At 51.2% G+C, this 25,180-nt stretch overlaps 2 protein-coding genes across 2 annotated transcripts in view; one reads left to right on the top strand and one right to left on the bottom strand.

The window, feature by feature from the left end:
• Positions 1-1,130, top strand: part of Prrx2 (paired related homeobox 2) — a 36,841-nt gene extending 35,711 nt beyond the window's left edge. Inside the window, exon 4 of the mRNA XM_021155559.2 lies at positions 688-1,130. Within this exon, the coding sequence (XP_021011218.1) occupies positions 688-823 (136 nt within the window). The 3' untranslated portion in view covers positions 824-1,130. The remainder of the gene's footprint in view (positions 1-687) is intronic.
• A 10,682-nt stretch (positions 1,131-11,812) lies between these two features.
• On the bottom strand, positions 11,813-23,533 carry Ptges (prostaglandin E synthase). The gene is made up of 3 exons (XM_021155561.2): positions 23,326-23,533; positions 21,074-21,156; positions 11,813-12,855 (listed from the first exon to the last, which is right to left on the bottom strand). Exons 1-3 carry the CDS (start codon positions 23,452-23,454, stop codon positions 12,606-12,608), a joined length of 462 nt encoding a protein of 153 aa, XP_021011220.1. The 5' UTR covers positions 23,455-23,533; the 3' UTR covers positions 11,813-12,605.
• Positions 23,534-25,180: the final 1,647 nt, after the last annotated feature.

The raw sequence follows: 25,180 nt of genomic DNA, 5'->3' as shown, positions 1-25,180 counted from the left end.
CGGAGGACCTGTGTTCCGTTCCTAGCACCCACATGGCTGGTCAGAATTGTCTGTAACTCCAGGTCCAGAGGATCTGACACCCTCTTTTAGACTCTATAAGGACCAGATACTCATGTGGTATACTGAGATACATGTAAGCAAACACTCATACACATAAATAAAGCATAAGATTAATCTTAAAAAATAATGACTCCCTCCAAGATGGCCAGGACGGAAAGACAGATTGCTAGTTGGGCCACCGAATCTTATAGCTTCCGGGGTTCTGTCTCCTCACCAGTATAGCAGGCTCTGCGGGAGCTGTGAGCCTCTGGGAGGGGGTGTTGTGGGTCCCGTGGATCTCCAACCCCCTTCCCTGACCTATTCTCACCCAGAAGCACTTGGTCACAGAGTAGTACTAGGGTACAGAGCACATGTCCCACTCTCAGGAGGGTCACAATCCAGAGAAGAATGTCAATAAATAAATGGTAAACATCCCACGCTGTAGCCTGGGCCATCCTCCTGCCTCAGCACTAGAGGTGTTGGGATTATAGTGGTGTCCATTGGTGAGGCTCTTTTGACCCAGTGCTATGTCTGGATGCTTGTCTCCTCCCCCAACCCTACAACCCTGGCCCGGGCTACCCTGAGCTCATCAGGGGAACTAAGACTAGCCAGATCCACCAACTGGGACCTGTGTTTCTGTCTCCCCAGCTCCGTGCCTCCCTATAGCCCCGGAGGTTCAAGTCCTGCAACTCCTGGAGTCAACATGGCCAACAGCATCGCCAGCCTTCGCCTCAAGGCCAAAGAGTTCAGCCTACACCACAGCCAGGTGCCCACAGTAAACTGACTGTGCATTGGGTCCAGCTGCCTCCCTGGCCCAATGGCAGACTGCAGCAAAGGAAGTAGCCCTGTCTGTCTCTGTCCTCAGACAAACTGGGCAGCCTCTCCCGTGCCTTTTCTCCATCACAGCTTCCTGAGTTCCAGAGGCCTGTTGGGTGCTGGAAGCAGTTGAACAAGTCACTGCTGTGGTGGCTGAGATTGTGGCTTAAGGCACCTGGAGTGGCCTGGCCAGAAGGCGGAGCTGGAGTCCGCCAAGGAACTCACTTACTTAGTATTAAAACCAAAAAGCTTTTGTCTTTAAGGAATAAAACCATTTTTCGTAAGCTCCACGAGACTTCAGAAGGGCAAGGCGGGTGCTCCCAGAGGGTGCTCCCAGAGGGTGCCAGGCAGGACCTGGGTGGCCTGAATTCTAGCCCTCCTGGTAGACAGAAGTCTAACAGCAACACTTGACCTGGGATGGCTCATTCGGCAGCCACAGTGGGGCTCGCTGCCTGCACACCTGTACAGTGTTTTGGGTGTGGTCCTCAGGCGGGAGGAGGGGCAGAAGGCTTCTTTAGGAGTCTTGCTGGATGGTGGCCAGGGCACATCCCTTTCACTCCATGGGGATGTGGAAGAGGGGTGACCATTCCTAGAGTGTGGAGAGGGGTGCAGGGATTAGACTCTTGCTGCTGAGCATCCATGGAAGGTACCCTAGTTTCTTTTCTAGTTGATGGGACAAAATATGCTGGCAAAAAGCAACTGAAGGGAGAAAGGATTTATATTAGCTCATAACTCCAGGAGTCAGCCAGCACTGTGGAGAAGTCAAGGTGCCAGGATCTTGCAGCAGCTGGTCACATCCACAGTTAAGAGCAGAGAGGGACACCACATGCATGTTAGTGCTCAGCCTCATCTCTACACTTCCAGTCAAGAGTCCCCGCCCCCAAGCGTAGGGAATGGTGCTGCCCACAATGGTGGGTCTTCTCACATCTTTTTGTTTTTTGTTTTGTTTTGTTTTTGAGACAGTTTCTCTGTATAGCCCTGGCTGTCCTGGAGCTCACTTTGTAGACCAGGCTGGCCTTGAACTCAGAAATCCACCTGCCTCTGCCTCCCAAGTGCTGGGATTAAAGGCGTGCGCCACCACGCCCAGTTTTCTCACATCATTTAATGTAATCAAGACAGTCTGCCACAGTCTGCCATAGGCAACCTGATCCAGAAAACTCCTCATGAGACTTTTCTCCTTAAGTGATTCCATATTATATCAAGTTGATAATTTAAACTGAGCATCACGTGGCTAGAAAGACGGCTGTGTAGTTAAGATCACTTGTTGCTCTTCCAGAGGAGCTGAGTTCAATTCCCAGACCCCACAGGGAGCTGCTTACAATCTTCCATAATTCCAGCTCCAGGAGACCCAATGCTCTCTTCAGACTTCTGTGGGCATCTGTACTCATTTGACATATGCAAAAGAGATACACAGTCTTTTCTTTTTAAATTATTATTTATTTACACTCCAGTCATTGATCCCCCCTTCCACAGTTCCTCATCCCATTCCTCCTCCCCCTTGCCTCTGAGAGGGTGCTCCCATCCAGGCTTCCCCCTTCCCTGGAACCTCAAGTCTCTCAAGGATTAAGTACATCTTCTCCCACTGAGGCTAGACCACGCAGACCTCTGCTATATATGTGCTGGGTGCCTCAGACCAGCCCATATATGCTACCTGGTTGGTGGCTCAGTGTCTGAGAGATCTCAGGGGTCCAGGTTAGTCGAAACTGCTGGTCTTCCTATGGGGTCGCCCTCCCCTTCAGCTTCTTCAGTCTCTCCCCTATTTCAACCATAGGGGCCCCAATGGTTGGGTGTCGGTATCTGCCTCTGTCTCAGTCATTGCTGGTAGAGTTTCTCAGGGGACAGCCATGCCAAACTCATGTCTGTAGCACATCATAGCATTAGTAATAGTGTCAGGCCTTGGTGTCTTCCCATGAGATGGATCCCAAGTCGGGCTGGTCATTGGACTGCCTTTCCTTCAGTCTCTTCTCCATTTTTGCCCCTGCAGTTCTTTATTTGGGTCAGAAATTTTGACTGTGGGTGGGAAGGCCTCCCTCCACTTGAGGTCCTGTCTGCTAACTACTGGAGGTGGACTCTTTAAGTTGCCTCTCTCCAGTGTTGGACATTTTGGCTAAGGTCACCCCCATTGAGTCTCTGGCACTTTCTAAGGGTCCCCCACTCCCCAAGGCTGCTTATTTCTATTCATTCTCCTGGTCTTCTGGGCTTCTTATGCCTTCCCCCTTATACCTGATCTGTTCCCCTTTTCCCTCCCCATCCCCTCCTCCCATCCAGGTTCCTCCCTCCCTCTGCCTCCCGTGAATATTTTCTTCCTCCTTCTAAGTGGGATTGAAGCATACTCACTTGGGCCTTTCTGCTAGTTACACTTCTTTTGGTTTTTTGAGACAGGGTTTCTCTGTGTAGCCCTGGCTGTCCTGGAACTCACTCTGTAGACCAGGCTGGCCTCAAACTCAGAAATCCTCCTGCCTCTGCCCCTCTGAGTGCTGGGATTAAAGGCGTGGGCCACCACGACCAGCTTGCTAGTTACACTTCTTTACAATCTACGGGTTGTATGCTAGGCATTGTGTACTTTTTGGCTAATATCCACTTATCAGTGATTATATACCATGCATGTCCTTTTGGGTCTGGGTTACCTCACTCAGAATGATATTTTCTAGTTTCATCCATTTGCCTGCAAAATTCACAATGTCCTCATTTTTAATAGCTGAATAGTATTCCACTATGTAATGGACCATAGTTTCTGTATCCATTCTTCAGTTGAGGGACATCTGGGTTGTTTCCAGCTTCTGGCTATCACAGATAAGGCTGCCATGAATGTGGTGGAGCACAGATCCTTGTGGCATGGTGTGGCATCATTTGGGTATATGCCCAAGAATCGGTATAGTTGGCTCTTTAGGTAGAACTATTTCCAATTTTCTGAGGAACCGATATATTGATTTCCAGAGTGACTGTACCAGCTTGCAATCCCACCAGCAATGGAGGTGTGTTGCTCTTTCTCCGCATCCTCACCAGCATGTGGAGATACACATTCTTATACATTTTTTAAAAAATGTGGGCTGGTGAGATGGTTCAGTGGGTAAGAACACTGACTGCTCTTCCAAAGGTACTGAGTTCAAATCCCAGCAACCACATGGTGGCTCACAACCACCCATAATGAGATCTGATACCCTCTTCTGGTGCGTTTGAAGACAGCTACAGTGAACTTATACTAATAAATAAATCTTTGGCTGGAGCAAGTGGGGTTGGCCAGAGCAAGCAGAGGTCCTAAGTTCAATTCCCAACAATCACATGAAGGCTCACAACCATCTGTACAACTAAAGTGTGTACTCATATACATAAAATAAATAAATCTTTTTTAAAAAATTGTTTTGGGACTGGAGAGATGGTTCAGTGGTTAAGAGCACTGACTGTTCTGCCAGAGGTCGTGAGTTCAATTCCCAACAACCACATGGTGGCTCACAACCATCTGTAATGGGCATCCGATGCCATCTTTTTTTTTTTTTTTGATTTTTAATATTTTTATTACATATTTTCCTCAATTACATTTCCAATGCTATCCCAAAAGTCCCCCATAGCGCCCCCACTTCCCTACCCACCCATTCCCATTCTTTTGGCCCTGGCATTCCCCTATATTGGGGCATATAAAGTTTGCAAGTCCAATGGGCCTCTCTTTCCATTGATGGCCGACTAGGCCATCTTTCGATACATATGCAGCTAGAGACAAGAGCTCCGGGGTTCTGGTTAGTACATCATGTTGTTCCAACAATAGGGTTGCAGATCCCTTTAGCTCCTTGGGTACTTTCTCTAGCTTCTCCATTGGGAGCCCTGTGATACATCCAATAGCTGACTGTGAACATCCACTCCTGTGTTTGCTAGGCCCCGGCATCGTCTCCCGATGCCATCTTGTGGTGTGTCTGAAGACAGCGATAGTGTACCCTCATACTTGAAATAAATAAATAAATAAATCTTTTAAAAAAGATTGTTTTGAGCCTTGAAAAAAATCACCACTGCTCTGAGGTCTTAGGCAGACTCACAGCATAGAGCTGACAGCTGAGGCGATTAATAGGCTTTATCCCATTCACAGACAGAAGTGGGGTGACAGAAGCCACGTGCCACCAGCCAGTGTCATCATTTAGGAGGGTCTGCAGACAAGGAAAGTAGATGAAAGCTCCCTGCCCCATGCAATCCCTGGGACAGTACAGCCTTGCAGCTAAAAGACATCTGAGGACAACCCTAAAAGCAAGACGGCTGGCCGCTCTCCATCAGGATGACCTGCCCAGCAGTGGCAGGTCAGGCTGCCCTCCAGGACAGTGGCATAGCCTATCTAGATGTGCTTCCTGCAGTGGCCTGGTTTCCCCATAGCTGCACCTCTAGCTCACATTCCAGGAAGCACAGCACTTTAGACTGCCTATTCTTATGCCAAGGACACCCTGGGGTTCAGGGGGACCTTGACCTCCAGCTCCACTTCCTGAGTGGTGGACATGTACCACCACACTCACGGGCATCACCTGGGTTTTGTTTTGTTTCTGTGTGTATGCACACGTGCACACACCCAAGTGAGTGTAGTGCCCAAAGAGGCCAGAAGGGGGCATCAGATCCCCAAGCCATTGAAGTTATATACAGTGAACTGCCTGATACAGGTGCAGGGAACCAAACATCCAACCTCTGAAAGAGCAACAAGCACTCTTAACCACTGAGCCATCCCTACATCCCCTGGGCATCAATGTTTGTTTAGAAGGTGCTGGAAGGTTGGGTGTGGCTCTGTTGGCAGATTGTTTGCCTAGTGTGCACAAAACCCTGGGTTCCATCCCTACCACCGAACAGTAGACATAATAGTAGACATTCCATCTTTCTATTTTAAATTTTTAATATTTATTTTTATTTATATGTATTGTATGTTGCCTGCTGTGTGTGCATGGTGGAGCTGCAGGTGCCTGTGAAGGCCAGAAGAGGGCGTCAGTTCCCCTGGAACTGGAAGTTTCAGCAGTTGTGAGCAACCTGATGTGGGGGCTGGGAACCTCGGTTCTCTGCAAGAGCAGCAAATGTCCTTAACTGCTGAGCCATCTCTCCACCCCACCCTACCCCCAGGCCTGCCAACTTTCTACTTTATCGTCCCCAGAGACAAAATACCACAAGAACCCTGAAGGTTGGCTTGTCTGCTGTAGACATGGGGTCCCACTGAGTGGGGGCCTGCAAGGTGGGCCCCAGACATGCTAGCATTGGGAAATGCTGGAGGCCCTGTTCCCACGGGTGACCAGGAGGATGTCAGTGTCACTTCCATTCTGGCACTCCAGAGAAAATAAACTGACTTAATCGTTTGCACATGCTGCTCTGGGAAGCAGAGGGAGGGGCACGCCGCCCTCTCTGCAAAGCCGAAACTATTTAAACAGTTCTGTCCCCGCTGTGCCTGGCTGCAGATCTGTGTGGGCAGCTTCCTGGGCACCCGTCCCAGGCGATCATCTTTCTATAGAGCCAAGGCACCTGGGGCCCCAGCCCAGCCCGAAGGACTTGGGCTCCATTCTCCCCTGGCTTTGCCTATTTGACCAAGGAAAGAGGACATCGTGTCTGCTTTTATTTCTTATAGCAAACAAAGGAGAGAGGGAAGGAGGGAGAGAAGGAGGGAGGAAGAGACATAGAGAAACAGATTCTTGAAGAAAAAAATAAGAAACCAGCAAAAGACCCCAGCATGTGGCTCAGGGCCTTGAGCAAGGCACGTCATGCCCCATCACACCTGGCTTAGGTGGTACTGGGGCGGATCCTAGGGCTCTGTGCGTGCTAGCTAGACAAGCTCTCTACCAACTGAGCCGCATGCCCAGCAGTTGTTACTGTGGAGGAGCATAGAGTGAGGGGTAGACACAGAGGAAGTCAAAACACCCCCTCTGTGGGGATGGAGAGGCTGCAGCAGTTCAGACTGTGTGCAGCTCTTACAGAGGACCCCCGTTGAGTTCCAGTACCCAACTCCCAACTCCGGCTCCAGGGGAGCCACTGCTCCCAAATGCTCAAGCGAGCACTCGAGCACACATGCACACACACACAGAGGGGGAGGGGGAGGAAAGAGGGAGGGGGAAGGGGAGAGGGTTTCTGTGCAGTCCTGGCTGTCCTGAAACTCCCTCTGTAGACCAGGCTGGCCTCAAACTCAAAGATGCTCCTGCCTCTGCCGCCCAAGTGCTGGGGCTAGAAAGGGATGTGTCCACACTCCTGGCTAAGTGTGCAGAATTACACATGAAGTAAATCTTTAGAGGTTGGAGAGAGGCTTTAGCTCTTAAGAGCACTGGCTGTTCTTCCAGAGGACCTGGATTCAGTTCCCAGCACCCACAACTACTTGTGACTCCTGTCTAGGGTCACAAGGAGAACTCATTCTGTTGCTCTTTTCTGGCCTCTGTGGGCAGTGTATACCCATGGTACACAGACACATAGGCAGGCAAGCATGCATAAAATAAGAATTCCCCAAAAGAAAATAAGTTAAATACGCCTTGAAAAACTACTCCCTCCCACCAGGCATGGTGGCCCAGGTCTTTAATCCCAGCACTTGGAAGACAGAGGCAGGCGGATCTCTGGTCTACATAACGAATTTCAAGTCAACCAGACCTCATATAGAGAGTCCCTGTCTGAGCAAGAGAAGGAGTTCTCTTTGTCCAGACAACGCTGCTTATCACATCTGGGTTGGAGGTGGTGCGTTGTTTTTTGTTGTTGTTTGTTTCTGGTTTTTGGGTTTTTTTTTTTTTATGAAGAAGAGGAGGAGGAAGGGGAAAGAAGAAAAGATTAAGAAGGTGGAAGTACACTTGGGAAGAGTTAGGGGGTAGCAGGAGATTGAATATCTTTTAAATTTTTTAATAAAGTAGCGTGTCTAAACATAAACAGCCAATTTCTAGACTGTCAACAGATAGGACGAAAATGAAAGACAGAATAATTCTGTGCTGTAAGCTTATGTTTGGTGAACAGAAAGAGAAGCCACCCGGGATGCTTTCTCCCTCTGTGATAAACACGGTGACCACAAGTGGCTTGTGGGAGAAAAGAGGTTGCTTCATCTCACAGCCTACAGTCCATCAGGAAGGAACCTGGAGGCAGGAGCAGATGCAGTGACCCTGGAGGGGTGCTGCTTGTTGATTGGCTGGCTCCCCTTGGCTTGCTCAGCCTGCTTTCACATACAGCCCAGGACCTCCTGCCCCAGGGTGGCACAGCCCCCAGTGGGCTAGACACCCACAGTGCCCATCAGAAGTCAAGAAAATTGCCTACAGAAACTATGGCCAACCTGTAGGCAATTTTTTTTCTATTGTGGTTTCCTCTTCCCAGACGACCCTCACTTTTAGTCAAGTTGACAAAAACAACTAACCCACAGACTCCTTAATTTCCCCGTTCAGACTTGCAAAGTGACGTGGGTCAAATCCATGGCTGCTGCAGGTGCAATGCACCCGCATTGCATGCCCTGCACACAGCTGTGCAGCATCTCCTGGGAGGAAGGAAAGCACGACAAAGGGACACGCACTTTAAGGAGCGAGTACATGGGACCCCACGCCTGTGCCCTGTGTCACACAACATAATGTCTGTCATATTGCTGCCTCCTGAGAGATTGCTGGGATTAAGGTGTGTGCCACCACGTCTGGCTGTTTGACTTTCGAGAGAGTCTTAAGTAGCTCACAGACCCCTCAAAATCCATATAAATGGAGCTAACATTGAAACCCCTAATTCTCCTGTCTCTACTCTTCTGAGCCTTGGGATTACAGGAATGAGACTTTAAAAATAGATGTGAGCCCAGTGAGGTCCAGCACTAGCGAGGCTGAAGGGGAATTGCTTTGAGTTGGAGGCAGCCTGGCCTATTCTGAGTTGCAGGACTGCCTAGGCACCATGGTAAGTTATAGGCTACCCTGGGCTACAAGATGAAATATATGTGAGCTGGTGTGGTGGCACTAGTCTGAAATTCCAGTAGGGATTCATGTGTGACTATGCCCCAGTAAGCACACGCTATGCATCCTGGGTAGTTAATTACCTGACAACCAGGGCTGACTGAATAGATGGCAGAGTGTCCAGGAATGGCTAGGCAATACTAAACTTAATGCCATTGGCACATGTCTGCAACCTCAAATCTCAGGATGGTTGCAAATGCATGGCCAGAGCGGGGGACCACAGAGTATATGGGCCAGCAAGGCAGTTCAGCAGGTATAGGCACTTGCTACCATGCCTAGGGATCTTGGTTCAGTCTCTGGGCTCACAAGACGGCTGGACAGAACTGACCCCTTTCTCCAGTGTTCTCTGACATCCACATATCTACCATGATATGCATGTACACACATGTATACACATCGCGCACGCCATACCTACATGCAAACAGCCAGGCTGGCTACTAGCCCTTGAGTTTATATGAACCCCAACTTGGCTCTGACCGCCCCCGCTGCTCACTCAGAGGTTAGGACATGTTCCAAGACACTGGGACAGCTGTGGCTTCCCAGCTTCTTAGAGGCCCATTAAGTCCTTGCCCAGCTCCTATGTCTGGGACTCTAGGCTGTTGCTCAGTCCACTCCACCCTGGGACCCCATGAGCCTAGCCACACCAGTGTTTGATCCTAGGGTCAGGTGGGACTGGCCTTGTCTGGGTGGAGTTCGGGGAAATGGATGCTGTCTTAGGGTTTTGTTGCTGTGAACAGACACCATGACCACAACAACTCTTATTGGGGCTGGCTTACAGGTTCAGAGGTTTAGTCCTTTATCATCATGGTGGGAACATGGCATGAAGGCAGACATGGTGCTGGAGAAGGAGATCAGAGTTCTACAGCTTGATCTGAAGGCAGCAGGGGACTGCCCCAGTAGGCTGAGATTGAGTATATGAGACCCCCAAAGCTCACCTCACAGTGACACACCTCCTCCAACAAGGCCACACCTCTTAATAATGCCATTCCCTATGGGCTAAGCAGTCAAACACATGAGTTTACTGGGGGCCATTCCTATTCAAGCCACCACAAATGACCTCAGACAAGAGACCAGGTCAGAAAAAAAAGGAAGCAAGAGATGCAAGAGATGCTGCTGTGGTAGCAGGGCTTGAGGGCTGCAGGTGCTGCGTTGCAGCCTCTGGCTGGATTGGCAGGTGGCACCAGCCACACTGCCTCCCTGGACAGTGCTTTGCTCTGTGCTGTGGCCTGGAGCCACCTGTCTTGAGTCCAGATTTGCAGCCAGGAGATCACTCCCTGTATTTCCTATCATGAGGGCTGGACCAGAACAGGCCACTAGGTCCTGTCTCTGCTCCTGCCAACTGCCCAGTGACACCCTGCTGAAACCACTGTCCCCACCTCTCTCCCACTTGGAACATAGAAAGGGTACTCCTGGCCACCTTAATGGTCCTCTTACCCCGATTTCCCACCCCTCCAATTCCAACTTCATACCATGGCACACGGGTGCTGACTTCTTTGCTTTTGAGACAAGGACTCACTGGGTAGACCAGGCTGGCTTCCAACTCAGCTATCCACCTGCCTGTCATCTCCCGTGTGCTGGATTGAAGGTGTGCACACTTGAATCTCTTTATACGTCCTGGCCAGCATTAGCGTGACTCACCTCCCTATTGGACAGCCCAGCAGGGATCAGAGGACCGAGCCTTCTTACCCCACACGAGGCTGTCACTGTCCCTTGCTTGCTGCCTTTCCCACTGCAGTGCCAGGGGATGGGCAAGAAAGACAAATGAGTAGACCCTCCAAGGAGCCCTGGCCTCCATCTTGCAGGCCCCACAGCAGGCAGGCCTTGTGGGCAATGCGTGGTCTGCATCAGGCAACTGGCAGGTTCTTACTAGAACACGTGGCCCTCACAATCTCACCATCCTGAAAGGAAAAGACTGAAGTAGATGAGTATTTATACGCCCTGCATGGACTCTCCAGCCCTATCTCTCCTGGGTCCCATCTTGCAAAGTTTTTGACTATGCTAGCTCAGGAATTCAGGACAAGTCTTCTTGGATCCTTGAATCCCTTATCTAGAAATGGGTCTGAGAGATGGCTCAGTGGTTAAGAGCACTGGTTGCTCTTCAGAGAACCCGGGTTCAATTCCCAGTACCCACATGCCTCTAACTCCAGCTCCAGCAACTTCTTCTGGTCTCCATGGGCACCAGGTACACCTATGATACAGACAGACATTCATACAAAACACCCATCCACAGAAAATTAAAATGCAGGAAAAAAAGGCTTTTGTCTGAATTCACCTGGTCTTATCTAAAATTTAAGTATTAATTGGGACATTGGGGTTGGGGGGCGGCAATGACAGATGAAGGTCGCATCCAGCCTAATGTTCAGTGACAGCTGGCATTCAAGAGGGGCCCCATTCTACAGTTTTTGTTTTCTCAGATGAGCACTCCAAGAGCAAAGGTTTCAACTCACCACCAGAGGGCAGTGCTATTCACTCCCAGAACACCAGCTGTGTGAGGCTGAAGCCTAGGCCAGCAGGGTTTTCCAGTAAAACCCCCTCCCTAACCCCATAGAGCAGGTCTGGGGCACAGGGCTTGCCCCGCTGGGAGGAGAAGTGGTGTGGCTAGGCTTGTGTGGGAAGCCTGGGAGCCTGAATGCCCCAGGTTCTGGAGCACACCCTATGCCTCCCTTCAGGTAGTCACTTCCGTCTCTGTCTGTAGAGCAGAAAACCAGCAACCTACAAGGTGGCAGAGCTGCAGAAAGAATCGCCATGTGGAAGGCAGGATTTGAACATCTCTGGATCCCAAGCCAAACACCATCTTGTCAGGGACTCCTCTGAAGCAGCCTGGTGGAAGTCGCCTGTACTGGCTTGGCACTATGGTGGTGCAGGCCAGCGATCCCAGCACTTAGGAGGCACAGGTAGGCTGTCAGCTCAAGGTTGTCCTGACTGCAGAGTAAGTTTGAGGCCAACTCGGGCTAAGTGAGACCTTGTCTCACAAAAGTAAAACATACACACACCGGAACATGAAAACTCCCAGTAGGTACCAGGCCGGCTGGCACAGCATGGGTCTTAGACACCGAACATTCACAGGTCACACTCTGCTGTTTAATGACTAAACCTAAACAGGTCTCAGGACTCTGGAGGGACACCGCACACACACAGGTGAGATTTTCCACAGGAGTAGACATTTGGCATCTTCAAACCTCACAGACGCTGAAGAAGCCAAAGTTCCCTTTCAGGGGTTGGTCAAAGCCCATCCTTTCGGTCTTTGGAGGAGCCAAGGCCATGCACAAGTAGGCTGAGCTGTGGACATTCTCACCCCCTGAGCCTGTGTTACCTAAGGCACTCACAGGACAGAGGTATCAACAGGGGACAGGGAAGCTCTGACCTGCCCACCTCTAAAAAAAGCAAGCACTCTACCTCCACACAGAGCTGGCCACTGCTGGGCCTCTTGTGAGGATGTCCTCGGACACATACCAGCCAGGTGGCTCTCCTTGGGCTGGGCCAGAATTGTAGGTAGGTCTGAGAAGCCTTCATTCTTAGTCCTATATGGGATGGCTCTGTTGGACAATCCTGTCCTTTGTTTTATGGGTAAGAGAGAGTGTGGTGTGATGTTTAAGGCATTTTGTGAGGTGAAGGATGTCCTGTCAATCTTGGCAGCTCATCTGTAAGTGGTTCCAAACGGGTACTTCACCCAGGATCCCAAAAGGCTAAAAAACACACATGTGCACATTGGGCCCTGAGATCCACATGCCCAGGTTACCCAGGACCCCAGGACCAGACCCCGTCCCTATTCTAGAAGAGACACCAAGTCCTCAAGTTCAGCCTTCATGGCTCTGTCCCCACTGTGGTAGCTGAGAAGGCTTCAGCTGCTGGTCACAGATGGTGGGCCACCTCCCAGAGGATCTGCAGGGCCATGGAGAAACAGGAGAACTGGGCCAGGACATAGGCCCCGGAGCGAAGGCGTGGGTTCAGCTTGCCCAGGTAGGCCACAGTGTGTACCACACGGCCTGTGAGGACAACGAGGAAATGTATCCAGGCGATCAGAGGGTCGGGTCCCAGGAATGAGTACACGAGGCCGAGGAAGAGGAAAGGGTAGATTGTCTCCATGTCGTTGCGGTGGGCTCTAGGGAGCAGAGGGTTATAGTTAGCAGGCTTAGTGCTGGGACCACACACCAGAAACCTTCTGGGACGACCAGACGCCCTAAACCCTTCCTGACCAATAAGCTAGAACCCAAGGGGACAGCCCAGAAGAGGCTGGTGGCTGCGGCTCAAAGTCCTGTGAAAGGGCTTGGCCAGAGAGGCTGCCAATGGATTGGGGCTTGTATGGGCCCAGCTTCCCCCCCAGTCCCCCACAGACCTTTCTGTCCCATAGACACCAGGTGGAAAAAGGGGGATTCAGAGGATTGGGGTCAGAGGTGAGTGACAAGCACTCTCTGAGTCAGGGCCTGAGACCCGCCTTCCCTCTGGAAAGGTTTTGGGCTGTGTCTCCTGCTGGTCTCTGTCTCTTTCCACCTCTAAAGCTGACCAAGCAACATCTTTGCAGAGATAACTGTAGGATTCCTCCATTTATCAGGCAATCACGCACAGGCCTCACTCTGGCAAAGCCTTCCCTTCCTTCACACGCGCTATCTGGCTCTTTTGTGAACATACCTGGCAGGAGGCCTCAGTGCAACCCTACCCAAAAATAACGGGGGGGGGGGAACTCCACCAGCTGCCACTCAGTTCCCAGGATCCCCTTTGGACTGTCACCTCTCTCTAGCACGAAACAGGCAGTCAAACCACCCTCGTCTGGAGAAGTGAACTCCCAGAGCCATTGATGAATGCTTAGAGAAACATGAACCCAGTGACCAAGCCATGACCTTTCCCAGGACCGGCCCCAGTTCAGTGTGGGGACGCTAGAACTTCCAGCTGCAGTACATCCGACCAGCAGCACGGGCCAACTGGCCAGCCCAGCCTGGCCCCAGCGCTCTTGTGGTGACCCACTTCAGTGGTCTCATCTTGTTTCCCGTTTGTAAAGTGAATCTTAGCAAGGGGCCACCAGCTTTTTACTGAGTGAAAGAAAGTAGGGAGAGCCACGTAGAGGACTGGACCATCCACACCCCAGTGTTTCAGGGGGACTGGGGCAGTAGTCAGGGGTGGAGATGCATTACAGACTAAATGATGGGAAACGAGCCAGGCAGGGAAAGGATCTTCCGGGGAAGTGCCCAGAATGTGCAAAGGTCCTGTGGTAAGAACAGCACAGAGTTCAAAGTTGACCTATTTGCCTATTGGTAAAGGACACAAGAGAGAAGTGAGGCAGATGGGTGGGAGCTGGGTGCCGGGTAACACAGGAGGAAAATGAAGTTCATCCAAGGACATACAAATTCCTATGGTGGGGATTTAGCTTAGTGGGTGGGGAGCTCACTGCTTACAACCGGGTGTGCTGGAAAAACGACTGTCATCAAGAGTACAAGGTCAGTGCTTGGAGAGATGGCTCATCAGTGAAGCAAGCGAACCTGTTGCTCTTGTAGAGGACCCAGGTTTAAATCCCTGCACCCATACGGTGGCTCACACCCGTCTGCAGCTCCAGTTCCAAGGGGTCTGACGCCCTCCCCTGGCCTCTGAAGGTACCAGGCATACACACGGTGCACACATACATACATGCAAGCAAATGCAAATAAAATAAGAATATAAATAAATCTTGAGTCACACTCAACTACATAGTAAGTTGAGGCAAGCCTGGGCTATAATAATAATAATAATAATAATAATAATAAAACAATAATAATCAAGGCTCAGTGGGATTGCTGCACAATCATGAGGACCAGAGTTCAAATCCCCACTGCTCATATTTAAAATAAGACAAACCCTGGGTGTGACTACTAGTGCTCATAACCCTAGCAAGAAAGAGATGGAAACGGGGGATGTCCTAGTTCACCGTTTAAAGAGACCCTGCCTTGAGGAGTCTGATCTATGCATACCCACACCTCCCTCTCGGTCCCTCTCACACAACATACACACACACATGTACAGACAAAAACACACCACAGACACACATACTCATGCACACACAAACACACATCACATATACCACAGACACATGGACACATGCATTCAGACACACGCCACACACACACACACACACACACACACACACACACACACACACACACATATATATATATATATATATATATATATATATACACGAGAACACATCACACACAAATATGTATACACTCACAAATACACACCACAAACACACTGACACATGCATACATACCACACACAAACACACACACACACACTCCCATACTTCCAGCAGGGCCTGGAACTTTCCCAGGTATTGTATGCAGTCTCCATCTTCCTGAGACCCATCTGTGTGACTCCTCTTTCTCCTTTTCCCCCTGGATCACGACCTTATGACCCAGACACAGGGCAAATCTGTGTGCCTGGTTAGGGCAGCTCTCAGGCTGTAGTGGAGTATATACAGTGGCCCACAACACGGGATGACGGGCATGGATAGACTCTAGAGTCTCACCACAGGGAAGGGCAGGAGACCTAAGAGCTGGGGCCATTATGACTCCCCACACAAGCCAGCCTGGGAGCATCCACACAAGCCAGCCTGGGAGCATCCACACAAGCCAGCCTGGGAGCACCCACACAAGCCAGCCTGGGAGCACTCATACAAGCCAGCCTGGGAGCATCCACACAAGCCAGCCTGGGAGCACCCACACAAGCCAGCCTGGGAGCACTCATACAAGCCAGCCTGGGAGCACCCACACAAGCCAGCCTGGGAGCACCCACACAAGCCAGCCTGGGAGCACCCTTGAAAAACCATCCCAGAAAATTAACCTGTCTCAGATGAACTCTGCCTACCACAGGGAGCTATGAGACACATGATCATGTGGAAGTGTTGGGGAAAGGGGCGGCGGGGAGGGGCTCAGGAGCCAGACAGTCTCCTCCTTAATCTAAGGAAGCTGAGTGATGGAGAGATGCATCCCTCTGTAAAGTGTCCTATGAAGTTTAGTCCCCAGAAGCCATATGAAAACCCCATGTGCTCTTGGGCCCACCTGTAATTCCAGCTCACAGAAAAGAGACGGGAGGCTCCCTCAGATTCCCTTAGACTGAAGTCCTGTCTCGGAAAACAGTGGGACAGCACCTGAGAAAGCCCTGGGCCCGCAGGCATGTGCAAGCATGCCTCCACTAAGGAGTTAAAGCGAGAGTCGGTGCCAGGTGTACCTGCTCACACCTGTATTTTAACACTTGGAAGGCTGAGGCAGGAGGATTACTGTGAACTGGGAGCTCAAGGTCTGCCTGGACTACAGCAGCTTTGCAATTAGCCTGGGCTACTGTCCTAAACTAAAAAACAGAGAACGGAGATGGCTTGGCGACTGAGAGGACTCCAACTCCTTCCAAGCACTCACACGGTGGCCCACAACTGCCAATTCCAAGGGGTCCTAGTCTGGCCTGAGAGGACTGCATGTATGTAGTGCACACGCTTACGTGCAGGCAAAACATCCATACACATAAAGATATGTTTTTTGTTTTAAGATTTATTTATTATTATAAATAAGTACACTGTAACTGTCTTCAGACTTACCAGAAGAGGGCGTTAGATCTCATTAAGGTTGTGAGCCACCATGTGGTTGTGGATTTTGAACTCAGGACCTTCAGAAAAGCAGTCAGTGCTCTTACCCACTGAGCCATCTCTCCAGCCCCAAGATAAATTTTGGTTTATTTTTTAAAGGCTAAGAATATGCCGGGCGTGGTGGCGCACGCCTTTAATCCCAGCACTTGGGAGGCAGAGGCAGGCGGATTTCTGAGTTCGAGGCCAGCCTGGTCTACAAAGTGAGTGCCAGGACAGCCAGGGCTACACAGAGAAACCCTGTCTCGAAAAAAAAAAAAAAAAAAACCCCCAAAAAAAGAATATGGCCTAGCTGGTACCCTTGTCAAGACACAGTCCCCAGCAGCACATAAACAAGGGATGGAGGCACATGCCTGTCACTCTAGCATTGGAGAGGTAAAGGCATCAGAAGTTCAAGGTTATCTTTAGCTACATGAAGTTAGAGGCCAGCCTGGGCTACCTGAGACTATATCAAAAACAAAACCAGGGCCTGGTGAGATGGCTCAGTGGTTAAGAGCACTGAATTGCTATTCCAGAGGTCATGAGTTCAAATCCCAGCAACCACATGGTGGCTCACAACCATCCGAAATGAGAAACAAATAAAGAAACCTGTGGGCCGGAGCGAGAGGGGACAGGGAGTGAGCAGAGGCCAGTGAGCAGAGGCCAGAGCAAGAGGGAGAAAGGGAAGGGGAAAACCACAAAAAAAAAACAAAACAAAACAAAACAACAACAACAACAACAACAAAAAAACAAAACCAGGTCAGACTGAGAACAAACATAAACAATCCTGTAGACTGGGTAGGGAAGTGCAAGGAGGAGGGGGGGCTAGGAGGAGGGGGTCCTCTTCTGTATGGCTGCCCCCCCTGAAGAAAGGCAGCAAAAGGATGGCCATGCAGGAGAGGGGGCTGGGAGTGGATAGAGCTCTAACTGAGCACCTCCCTCCCTCTGTCTGAAACCACAACGGAGCCCCACAAAGCCACAGTGGTGCAGGGTGCAGGTAGGAATGGGGAAACCAGGATGTTGAAAAAACAAACAAGTTCACCTGTCCTCCCCTGCCACAGGATCCCAACAGAGGCATGGAAGGAGTCACGTACAGGGAGTGTGTCACGCCAGTGTGTCACTCTAATAGTAACCACTATCCAGACGGAGGCAAAAGTTGCCCAAAGCCAGTTCCCACCAGACAAGACCTGCACAGCCCCCTGTGGCATCAGGCCTGCCCCTCACCCTCAACACACGTCATCATCGTCGGAACAGGGCTGCTTTTCAGCAGTGGTGGGGAGAGAACTCTGGTGACCCCAGGCCTGGGCGACGACGGCAGCAGCTGGCTGAACTGCTCAGCAACATGTTTCTGCCAGCTCACACCCCCACCCCCCGACTCCGCATGCACGCACGCACACATGCACGTACGTGAGCTCAGGGTTCAAGGAGGGCAGAGCTTGGTGCCAAAGGGGGAGGTGCAAGAGGGAACTTGGCAAGGGGTGGGGCTGAGGCAACGAGATGCCAAGGCTTAGCCCTCCTGCAAGATGGGATTACAGCCTTGGGGGGCCAGACCTTGGCAAACCACTTTGATCTCTATAGATAACATCACTCCCCTAAGTGTGGGAACACATGTGTGTTGTACCCAGAGAGTAGGGATGGAAAAACAGAATGCCAGGCCCTGTCACTGGCCCCTCCCATCATGGCCACTTCCAAATCACTAGCCCTGGTCTAGACATTGCTGTGGTTGCTTCCTGGAGATGATAACCTGCCACAGGCCCTCACCCACCCTAGTGAGAAGTAGGGGTTCCACCTGGGGCCACCAGCTCTGACTACCACCAGCGAGCTCTGAGGTCACAGGCAGGTGTCCCTCCCTCTCTGAGCCTGTGTCCACTGTTGATGAATAGGCAGGACACTGTCCTTTGAGGAGCAGAGGCAGCCCAGTTTACCTGGCAAGCTGCTTTCCTCAGACTAAAAGCCCTAACAGTGAGAAACAGGAAGAGGCTTGGTCAGGTATTCCCCCTGGGGAAACAGCCCCATGTTAGAATTCCCACACAACTGCAGGCAAAAACATCCCCATCTGCAAACGCAGGCAAGTTGTCGTGGGCGAAAAAGGTGGCAGGCACCTGTCCAGGAAGGCTGGGACTTGTTCTGACTGGGGCAGAGAGGAAGGAAAGAACAGATCTGCTTGCAGAAAAGCTGGGGTTGGTGGGCCACACTCTCCTCTTCGAGTGTATCAGGTACAGAACGGGGGAGGGATCAGGTCTCTGTAGGAGAATAGGTCTTCAGGTGTAAGTAGGTCATAGCTGGGCGTGGTGGCGCACGCCTTTAACCCCAGCACTCGGGAGGCAGAGGCAGGCAGATTTCTGAGTTCCAGGCCAGCCTGATCTACAAAGTGAGTTCCAGGACAGCCAGGGCTACACAGAGAAACCCTGTCTCGAAACAAAAACAAAAAACAAAGTGTAAGCAGCTGCAGCTTCTACTTTTTTCACAACCTGCCACAGGTCACACTGGGGCCAGGGGAAGGCTTTGTGGCCCCCGTGTCTTTGGCATGGACATTCCCATGTTAACAATACACACTCAGGATTTCATTGCTCCTTACACATTGACATAAGGCCTCCATCGCATTGTGCAGCTAAGGCTGGCTTTGAACTCCTGCCACTGATAACCCCTTGGGCCAGAATTCCAGGTGCATTCTTCTTTATAATCTTTTTAATCTTAAAAAAAAGTTTTAGGCCAAGTTTGTACCTTTAATTCTAGCACTTGGGAGGCAAAGGCAGGCTGACCTCTGTGACTGGAAGACAGCTAGACTACACAGAAAAACCCTGCTCCCAAAAACAAAGACAGCAACAAAATTCTTCTATTCTATGATCTGTGTGAGTATTCTGCCTGCTTGCCTGCATGTATGTATGTATGTGCACCACATGTATACCTAGTGCCTGAGCAAGTCAGAAAAAGGCACCACGTGGTGCTGGGAATCGAACCTGACTGAGTCCTCTGAAAGAACAAGTGCTCTTATCCACTGTATCCTGTCCTGCCACTCAGGTTCCATTCTTTAAACATGGCCCCCGATTGCCCCCAGAGTCAGGCTGGTTTGTCTCTAGCATGTGCTAATCTACAAAGCAGTTTATGTTCCAGGATCCAGCCTTCAGCACACGTTGTTGACTGCCTGGATCTCTTACTTTCCCGCTCAGTAGCTCAGAATTGCCCAGACAACCAAGAGTCACCAATATAGGGTCATGTTTGGGCACGACCGCTTATTCATGGACCAGCAGTGCCTGGTGTCGGTGCCTGCCACATAGTAGGTGCTCACTGAACAACAAAGGGACATTGCCAGATGGAACACATAGAGATTAGCCAGTATTTCTGCTGGAAAGGGTGAGTAACCTGGAGTCCCACTTCCTATGACACGTAGCTGTCATTTTTTTAAAAACCACAAGTGTGTACATTATTGTCAGTGACTAAGGAAAACATAAGGAAAACCTCCCGGACTTGGTTTTCAGAGGGGAATTCTGTTGAGAAAGCAACAGCGTCCCACTCATGTCAGCCTGAGGCAGGGGACACACTGGGAACCATGTGTGCTGCTCTGTTTCACACCTTACCGGGTGCAGCTGCCCATCTTCCTTGCTGTTATCACCCCAGTACCCCCTCTCCACTCTGGATTACCGATGAGACAGCAAAGAAATATTCCCAGATTCCAGTACTGAGCCAGCTGCTAAAAACCGACTTCTAGTCTCTACGGGAAGTTTACACAACCAAGCCCTTTTTGTTTCGAGCTTTATGAGGCTACGCTTTCACCTCTAGCCTATACCAGCCTGGAACGCAAGGCAATTCTTCTGCCTCAGTGTCCAAAACATTGTCATCATGGGTGTGTGCCACAATACCTAGCCTTAAGACTCACTTTAAAAATTATTTTTACACCGGGCGGTGGTGGCGCACGCCTTTAATCCCAGCACTTGGGAGGCAGAGGCAGGCGGATTTCTGAGTTCGAGGCCAGCTTGGTCTACAGAGTGAGTTCCAGGACAGCCAGGGCTACACAGAGAAACCCTGTCTCTTAAAAAAACAAACAAACAAAAAAACCCAAACAAACAAAAAAAGAAATAGACAGCAAAAGAGGATGTATATGTGTACATGCATGCATACACAAGTTGGAGACCCACTTGCAGGAGTTGGTTCTCAAATTGTAGTAGAGGCTGGTCTTAATTCCCGCGCTTCCTCCCTGGACCTCCCAGGTGCTGCGATCACAGGTGTAAGCCACTGTATCTCACTTGCATTTCTTTTTCTGTTTGGCCTCACTCAACGGGGGCTGGAGAGATGGCTCAGCGGTTAAGAGCACTGACTGCTCTTCCAGCGGTCCTGAGTTCAATTCCCAGCAACCACATGGTGGCTCACAACCATCTGTAATGGATCTTCTGGTGTGTGTCTGAAGACAGCTACAGTGTAGTCATATAAATAAAAATAAATAAATCTTTAAAAAAAAATAATGTTCTCACTCTGGTTGGCCTAGAACTCTGGTCTACCTCCCAGGCGTTGGGATTTAGATGTGCACCATCAACCTTGAACTAACTTTGTAATTCCAGGTGGTGAGAATTTGTTTTTCCAAGACAAAGGTAATGAGTAAACTATAATAGCCTGAGAAATCAGACCCACAGACACTGTTAGGCACACGGGGGACTCCCAAGTCCCCAGTTCAGAAACTCTGCAAGAACAGGTGCCAGCCGGGTATGTGGCCAAGTTCCAGACACTGACAGGTACTCACCTGAGGCAGCGCTCCACATCTGGGTCACTCCTGTAATACTGGAGGCCTCCACGTTTCAGCGCGTCCTCGGGGTTGGCAAAAGCCTGAAACACAGCAGGTGAGGCTCACAACCCTGAGGAGGTTCCTGTCTGAGGACAGGGCTCAGGGGCTAGGCAAAAGGACAGCCACCTACAGGACCGACCGACCATTCCCCTGAGCCTCTTCCTGTGCCACAGAACCGAAGCTCACGGTAAGGAAACTCAAGGTGAAAGCACCCTCCTGCGCTGGCTCAGGGTGCCTAGCTGGTCTAGAACACAATCAGGAGGGGCTCGAGGCCCTGTTTGCCTGGCACGGATCCCTCCCTAGGTTCCAGTCCCAGAACCTCAAAAAGTAAATTCAAATAAGACAAACACCAGAGCACAGTGGCTCATGCCTTTAATCCCAGCCCTCTAGAGGCAGAGAGGTAGGTGGACCTCAGTGAGTTCAAGGGCAGCCTGGTCTTCATAGTAAGACCCTGTCTCAAAAAAGTAAAACAAACAGCTAGGTAGAAGCCATTAAGGCCACTCCTTGAGCACCAGGCTCTGATGCTCCCTGCTCTCCAGCAGCCTCCTCTGTAAACTCAGGATGAAAAGGAGCAGTGGGGCCTCATTGATAAAGCCGGGGAGCCCAAGGTCACACTTCTGTCTTTGAGGGCCTCTGCACATGACTGACTTGCAGCTATTTGGCAAAACTCCCCATCAACTCTGGTGACATCTCAATGAACCTGTCTAAACTGTGAGGGGAGCGAGGCTCAGGCTTCACTTCCGGCTGTCCCTGGAGCTGGTAGATGAGCCCTGCCTGAGAAAAATGTAAAATGACGAAGAAGAAGGCCAGGATCTCCTACCCAGAATTCCTCCCTCTTGCCTCCGAAGCCCCAACTCTGAGGGCCCAGCTTTGCCACCAGTGGAGTTCCTGTAATGAGCTATCAGGGAGCCACCTCTAGTGGGTCAAGGGGCACTCAGCATGCACTTCCAGGAAAGACCTGCGGCTGCTCCTGTTCATTGCAGATTCCAGTAGGAACCAGTCTTAAGGACCAGCATGGGTGGGGTGTTCACCATTCAAGTCTCCAGGTTCTGAGAGGGACTCCGAGCTTCCTCTCAGAGCCACATCTCCAGGCTGCTGGGGAAAAGAGGATCCTGAGCCGGCTCCCGTCCTCTCAATGCAGAGTGTGATTTCCTGGTCCCACTTGGCAGAAATAGAGGAGCCCCAGGGCCCAAAGCAGAGAAGGCTCCCCTCCACCCCTGCATCTCCCATGAGGAGAGGAGCCCTGGAGGAAATCAGCCAGAGAGTTAACTTCAAAGGGGATGGAAGGATCCCATAGTAGGCAAGGCATCTCCTTAACTCACTGGAAAACCAGGGTAAGCTAACTCTTACTGCCTTCCTGGTGGTGACTTAGTGCTCAACTTTGGGGGCCCTACAGAAGGGACAAGAACAGAATGTAGCTATCTCTCCCTGGCATCTGTGTCCCAGGACAAACCAAAGCAGAAGAATGAGAGACAGTCAGTCAGTCAGTGGTGGCCCTGCCTTCATTCCTGTCAGTACCTGCCCCAGGCAGGGACTGAACCTGGCAGGAGGGCAAGCGGCCCACCCCGTCCCATCCCTTAGTCCATGTCCCTCGCCTCTGGGCTGGACAAATGTTGGTTTAGGGGAGAGTGTCTGTAAAGGACAGATGCTGCAGTGCTTCTACTTTCTAGGCGCTTCCAATGGAGCCCTAGAAGGGGTCTGGGAGCCCTGGCTACTCCCACCAGCTCCACGTAGGTTCTTTTACCTTGGTGTCTTTGCCCGGACTGGGACCAGAGAATGTCTGTGATCCCTCAAGGCACCCTCTAGGGTGCCACAAGTGTGTGCGGCGTCCATGGGGAGTGGGAATTTCCACGGGAAGACTTCTTAGGCTCCTGCGTTGCGGGTTCCCACTCCACCCAGATATGAGATCTCCCTGCCTGCCGGGAAACTGCCAGGTCGGGAGACCTCTCGCTGTCGAGAGTCCCTGTGCTCCACTCGCGAGGGAGCCCCCGAGTACTCTCAAACCAAGAGGGTTCAGGAGCTGAAGGCCAAGCCAGCTTCCAGAAGGGCTGCGGTGGCGGCAGCCTTGAAGCAGCTCCCACCGCACGCCGGCATACACATCTCGGCCACGTTTTTTCAGTCCCCAGACTTTCTTGCAGGGAAAAGCCAGCACAGTGCTGATCCCCTTCTCCTCCAGCGCCCGCCCCCCCTCCCTCCACCAGCGAACGTACCTTCTTCCGCAGCCTCATCTGGCCTGTGATGACAGCCACCACGTACATCTTGATGACCAGCAGTGTGCTGCAGAGCAGAAAGGCCGGGAGCACCTGGCCGCTCTCCATCACCAGGTCCGGGGAAGGCATCTCGGCTAGCCGGCCTGGGCTTCAACTCGGGGACACCGGGACTGAGAGTGAGACTGTCCCACAGGCGGCTTATGGAGAGGAGGAGGCGGGCCAAGTCCTGAGTAGGCGGTCACCCCCGCCCACTCCCCGCCCACCCTGATCACCCGCAGCAGGCCCCCTGCTCAAGTCAAGAAGGAACCCAGAGACTTCTGCTCCAAGTGCCGGGTGTGGGGTGGGGCTGGGGGGTGGGAAGCAGAGGAATGGAGGTGTCCCACGCCATCCTTGGCTCAGGACCATTGTTCTTTTGAAAGCCTCAGACTACATAGACTGTTTTCTCACTTAACATCAGGTCGCCGACCCCAGTCTGCATATCACTGACCCATGCCCACCTTCCGAAAGAGCAGGTAGAGGGTGTGAGAACCAGGGCATTTATGCTAATGTGTTGCCGCTATAATGCTGGACATGCAGCCATGGAGGCGGGTTGTCTCTGCAAGATGGAAGGTGAGGAGACAGATCCTTCTGCCATCCTTAACAGGACACAGACCCCCAATTACCAATTCGTGTGTGTGTGTGTGTGTGTGCGTGTTCATTTGGGTGTGTGTATTTGCATATGGGTGGGGATATTCACATGTGTGCACCTTTGTGTGGAAGCCAGTAGCTGCTGTCACATGACTTTCTCAATTGTCCATCTTAACTTTTAATTTCTTTTAAAATTACGTTTATTTATTTATTGTGTGCCACAGTACCTGTATGAAAGTCAGAAGATAGCCGGGCGTGGTGGCGCACGCCTTTAATCCCAGCACTCGGGAGGCAGAGGCAGGCGGATTTCTGAGTTCGAGGCCAGCCTGGTCTACAAAGTGAGTGCCAGGACAGCCAGGGCTACACAGAGAAACCCTGTCTCGAAAAAAAAAAAAGAAAGTCAGAAGATAACTTGCTGATGATGGTTTTGTTCTGCCATGTGAGTCACATTCAGGTCTCACTAGCTTAAGCACCTAACTACCCCCCATGGCCTGGAACTCAGAGAGCTCCCTGCTTTGGCCCCTCGAGGGCATGCACCACCACAGCCTGGCCCTGTTACATTTTGAGGTCTGATCTTCCACTGCTCTGGAGCTCATCATTCTGCCAGCCTGACAGGCCAGTGAGCTCCGAGCATCCCCCTGCCTCTGCTGCCAGCAAATGACAAATACACACCTTCCCTGATCGCTCCCTTCCTCAGTCAGCTAGATCGAAAAGGACAGTAATCTGGCCAAAGGAACATCACCATCAGCCTGCCCATGCATGCCTCAAAGCAAGAGATCTAGGGGCATCTAGCCTGAAGCCCACTCGGCTGGTAAACTTAGCCAGTCCTTAGAGCACCAATGTGGCTCTGGGCTCTGATCCAATTTCCCTCGCTATAAAATGAAACTGACTATCTTGTCTCACACACACATACACACGCACACACCATAGCAGTTGCTGGAATTAAAAGGGTCTTGGTTGGAGATATATGTCCTATATACCAGTGATCCCAGCACTCAAGTGGAGACCAGACCAGGAGTTCAAGGCCATCCTTGGCTACATAGTGAACTTGAGGCCAGCCTAGGATATATTAAACCCTGTTTCAAAAGTCAGGGCTGATGAGATGGCTCAGTAGGGAAAGGTACGCTCCACCAGCTTGAATCGGTGAGATTCTCTCCCAGATCTACATGGTAGGAGGATAGAATCCACCTAAGCAGGCTGTCCTCTGCTGGAGAGTATACTCACGGAT

Source organism: Mus caroli, unplaced genomic scaffold (assembly GCF_978045245.1).
Source record: "Mus caroli unplaced genomic scaffold, Mus_caroli_1 scaffold_2, whole genome shotgun sequence".
Classification (NCBI taxonomy): domain Eukaryota; kingdom Metazoa; phylum Chordata; class Mammalia; order Rodentia; family Muridae; genus Mus; species Mus caroli.
This window is presented reverse-complemented; position numbering and strand designations above follow the sequence as displayed.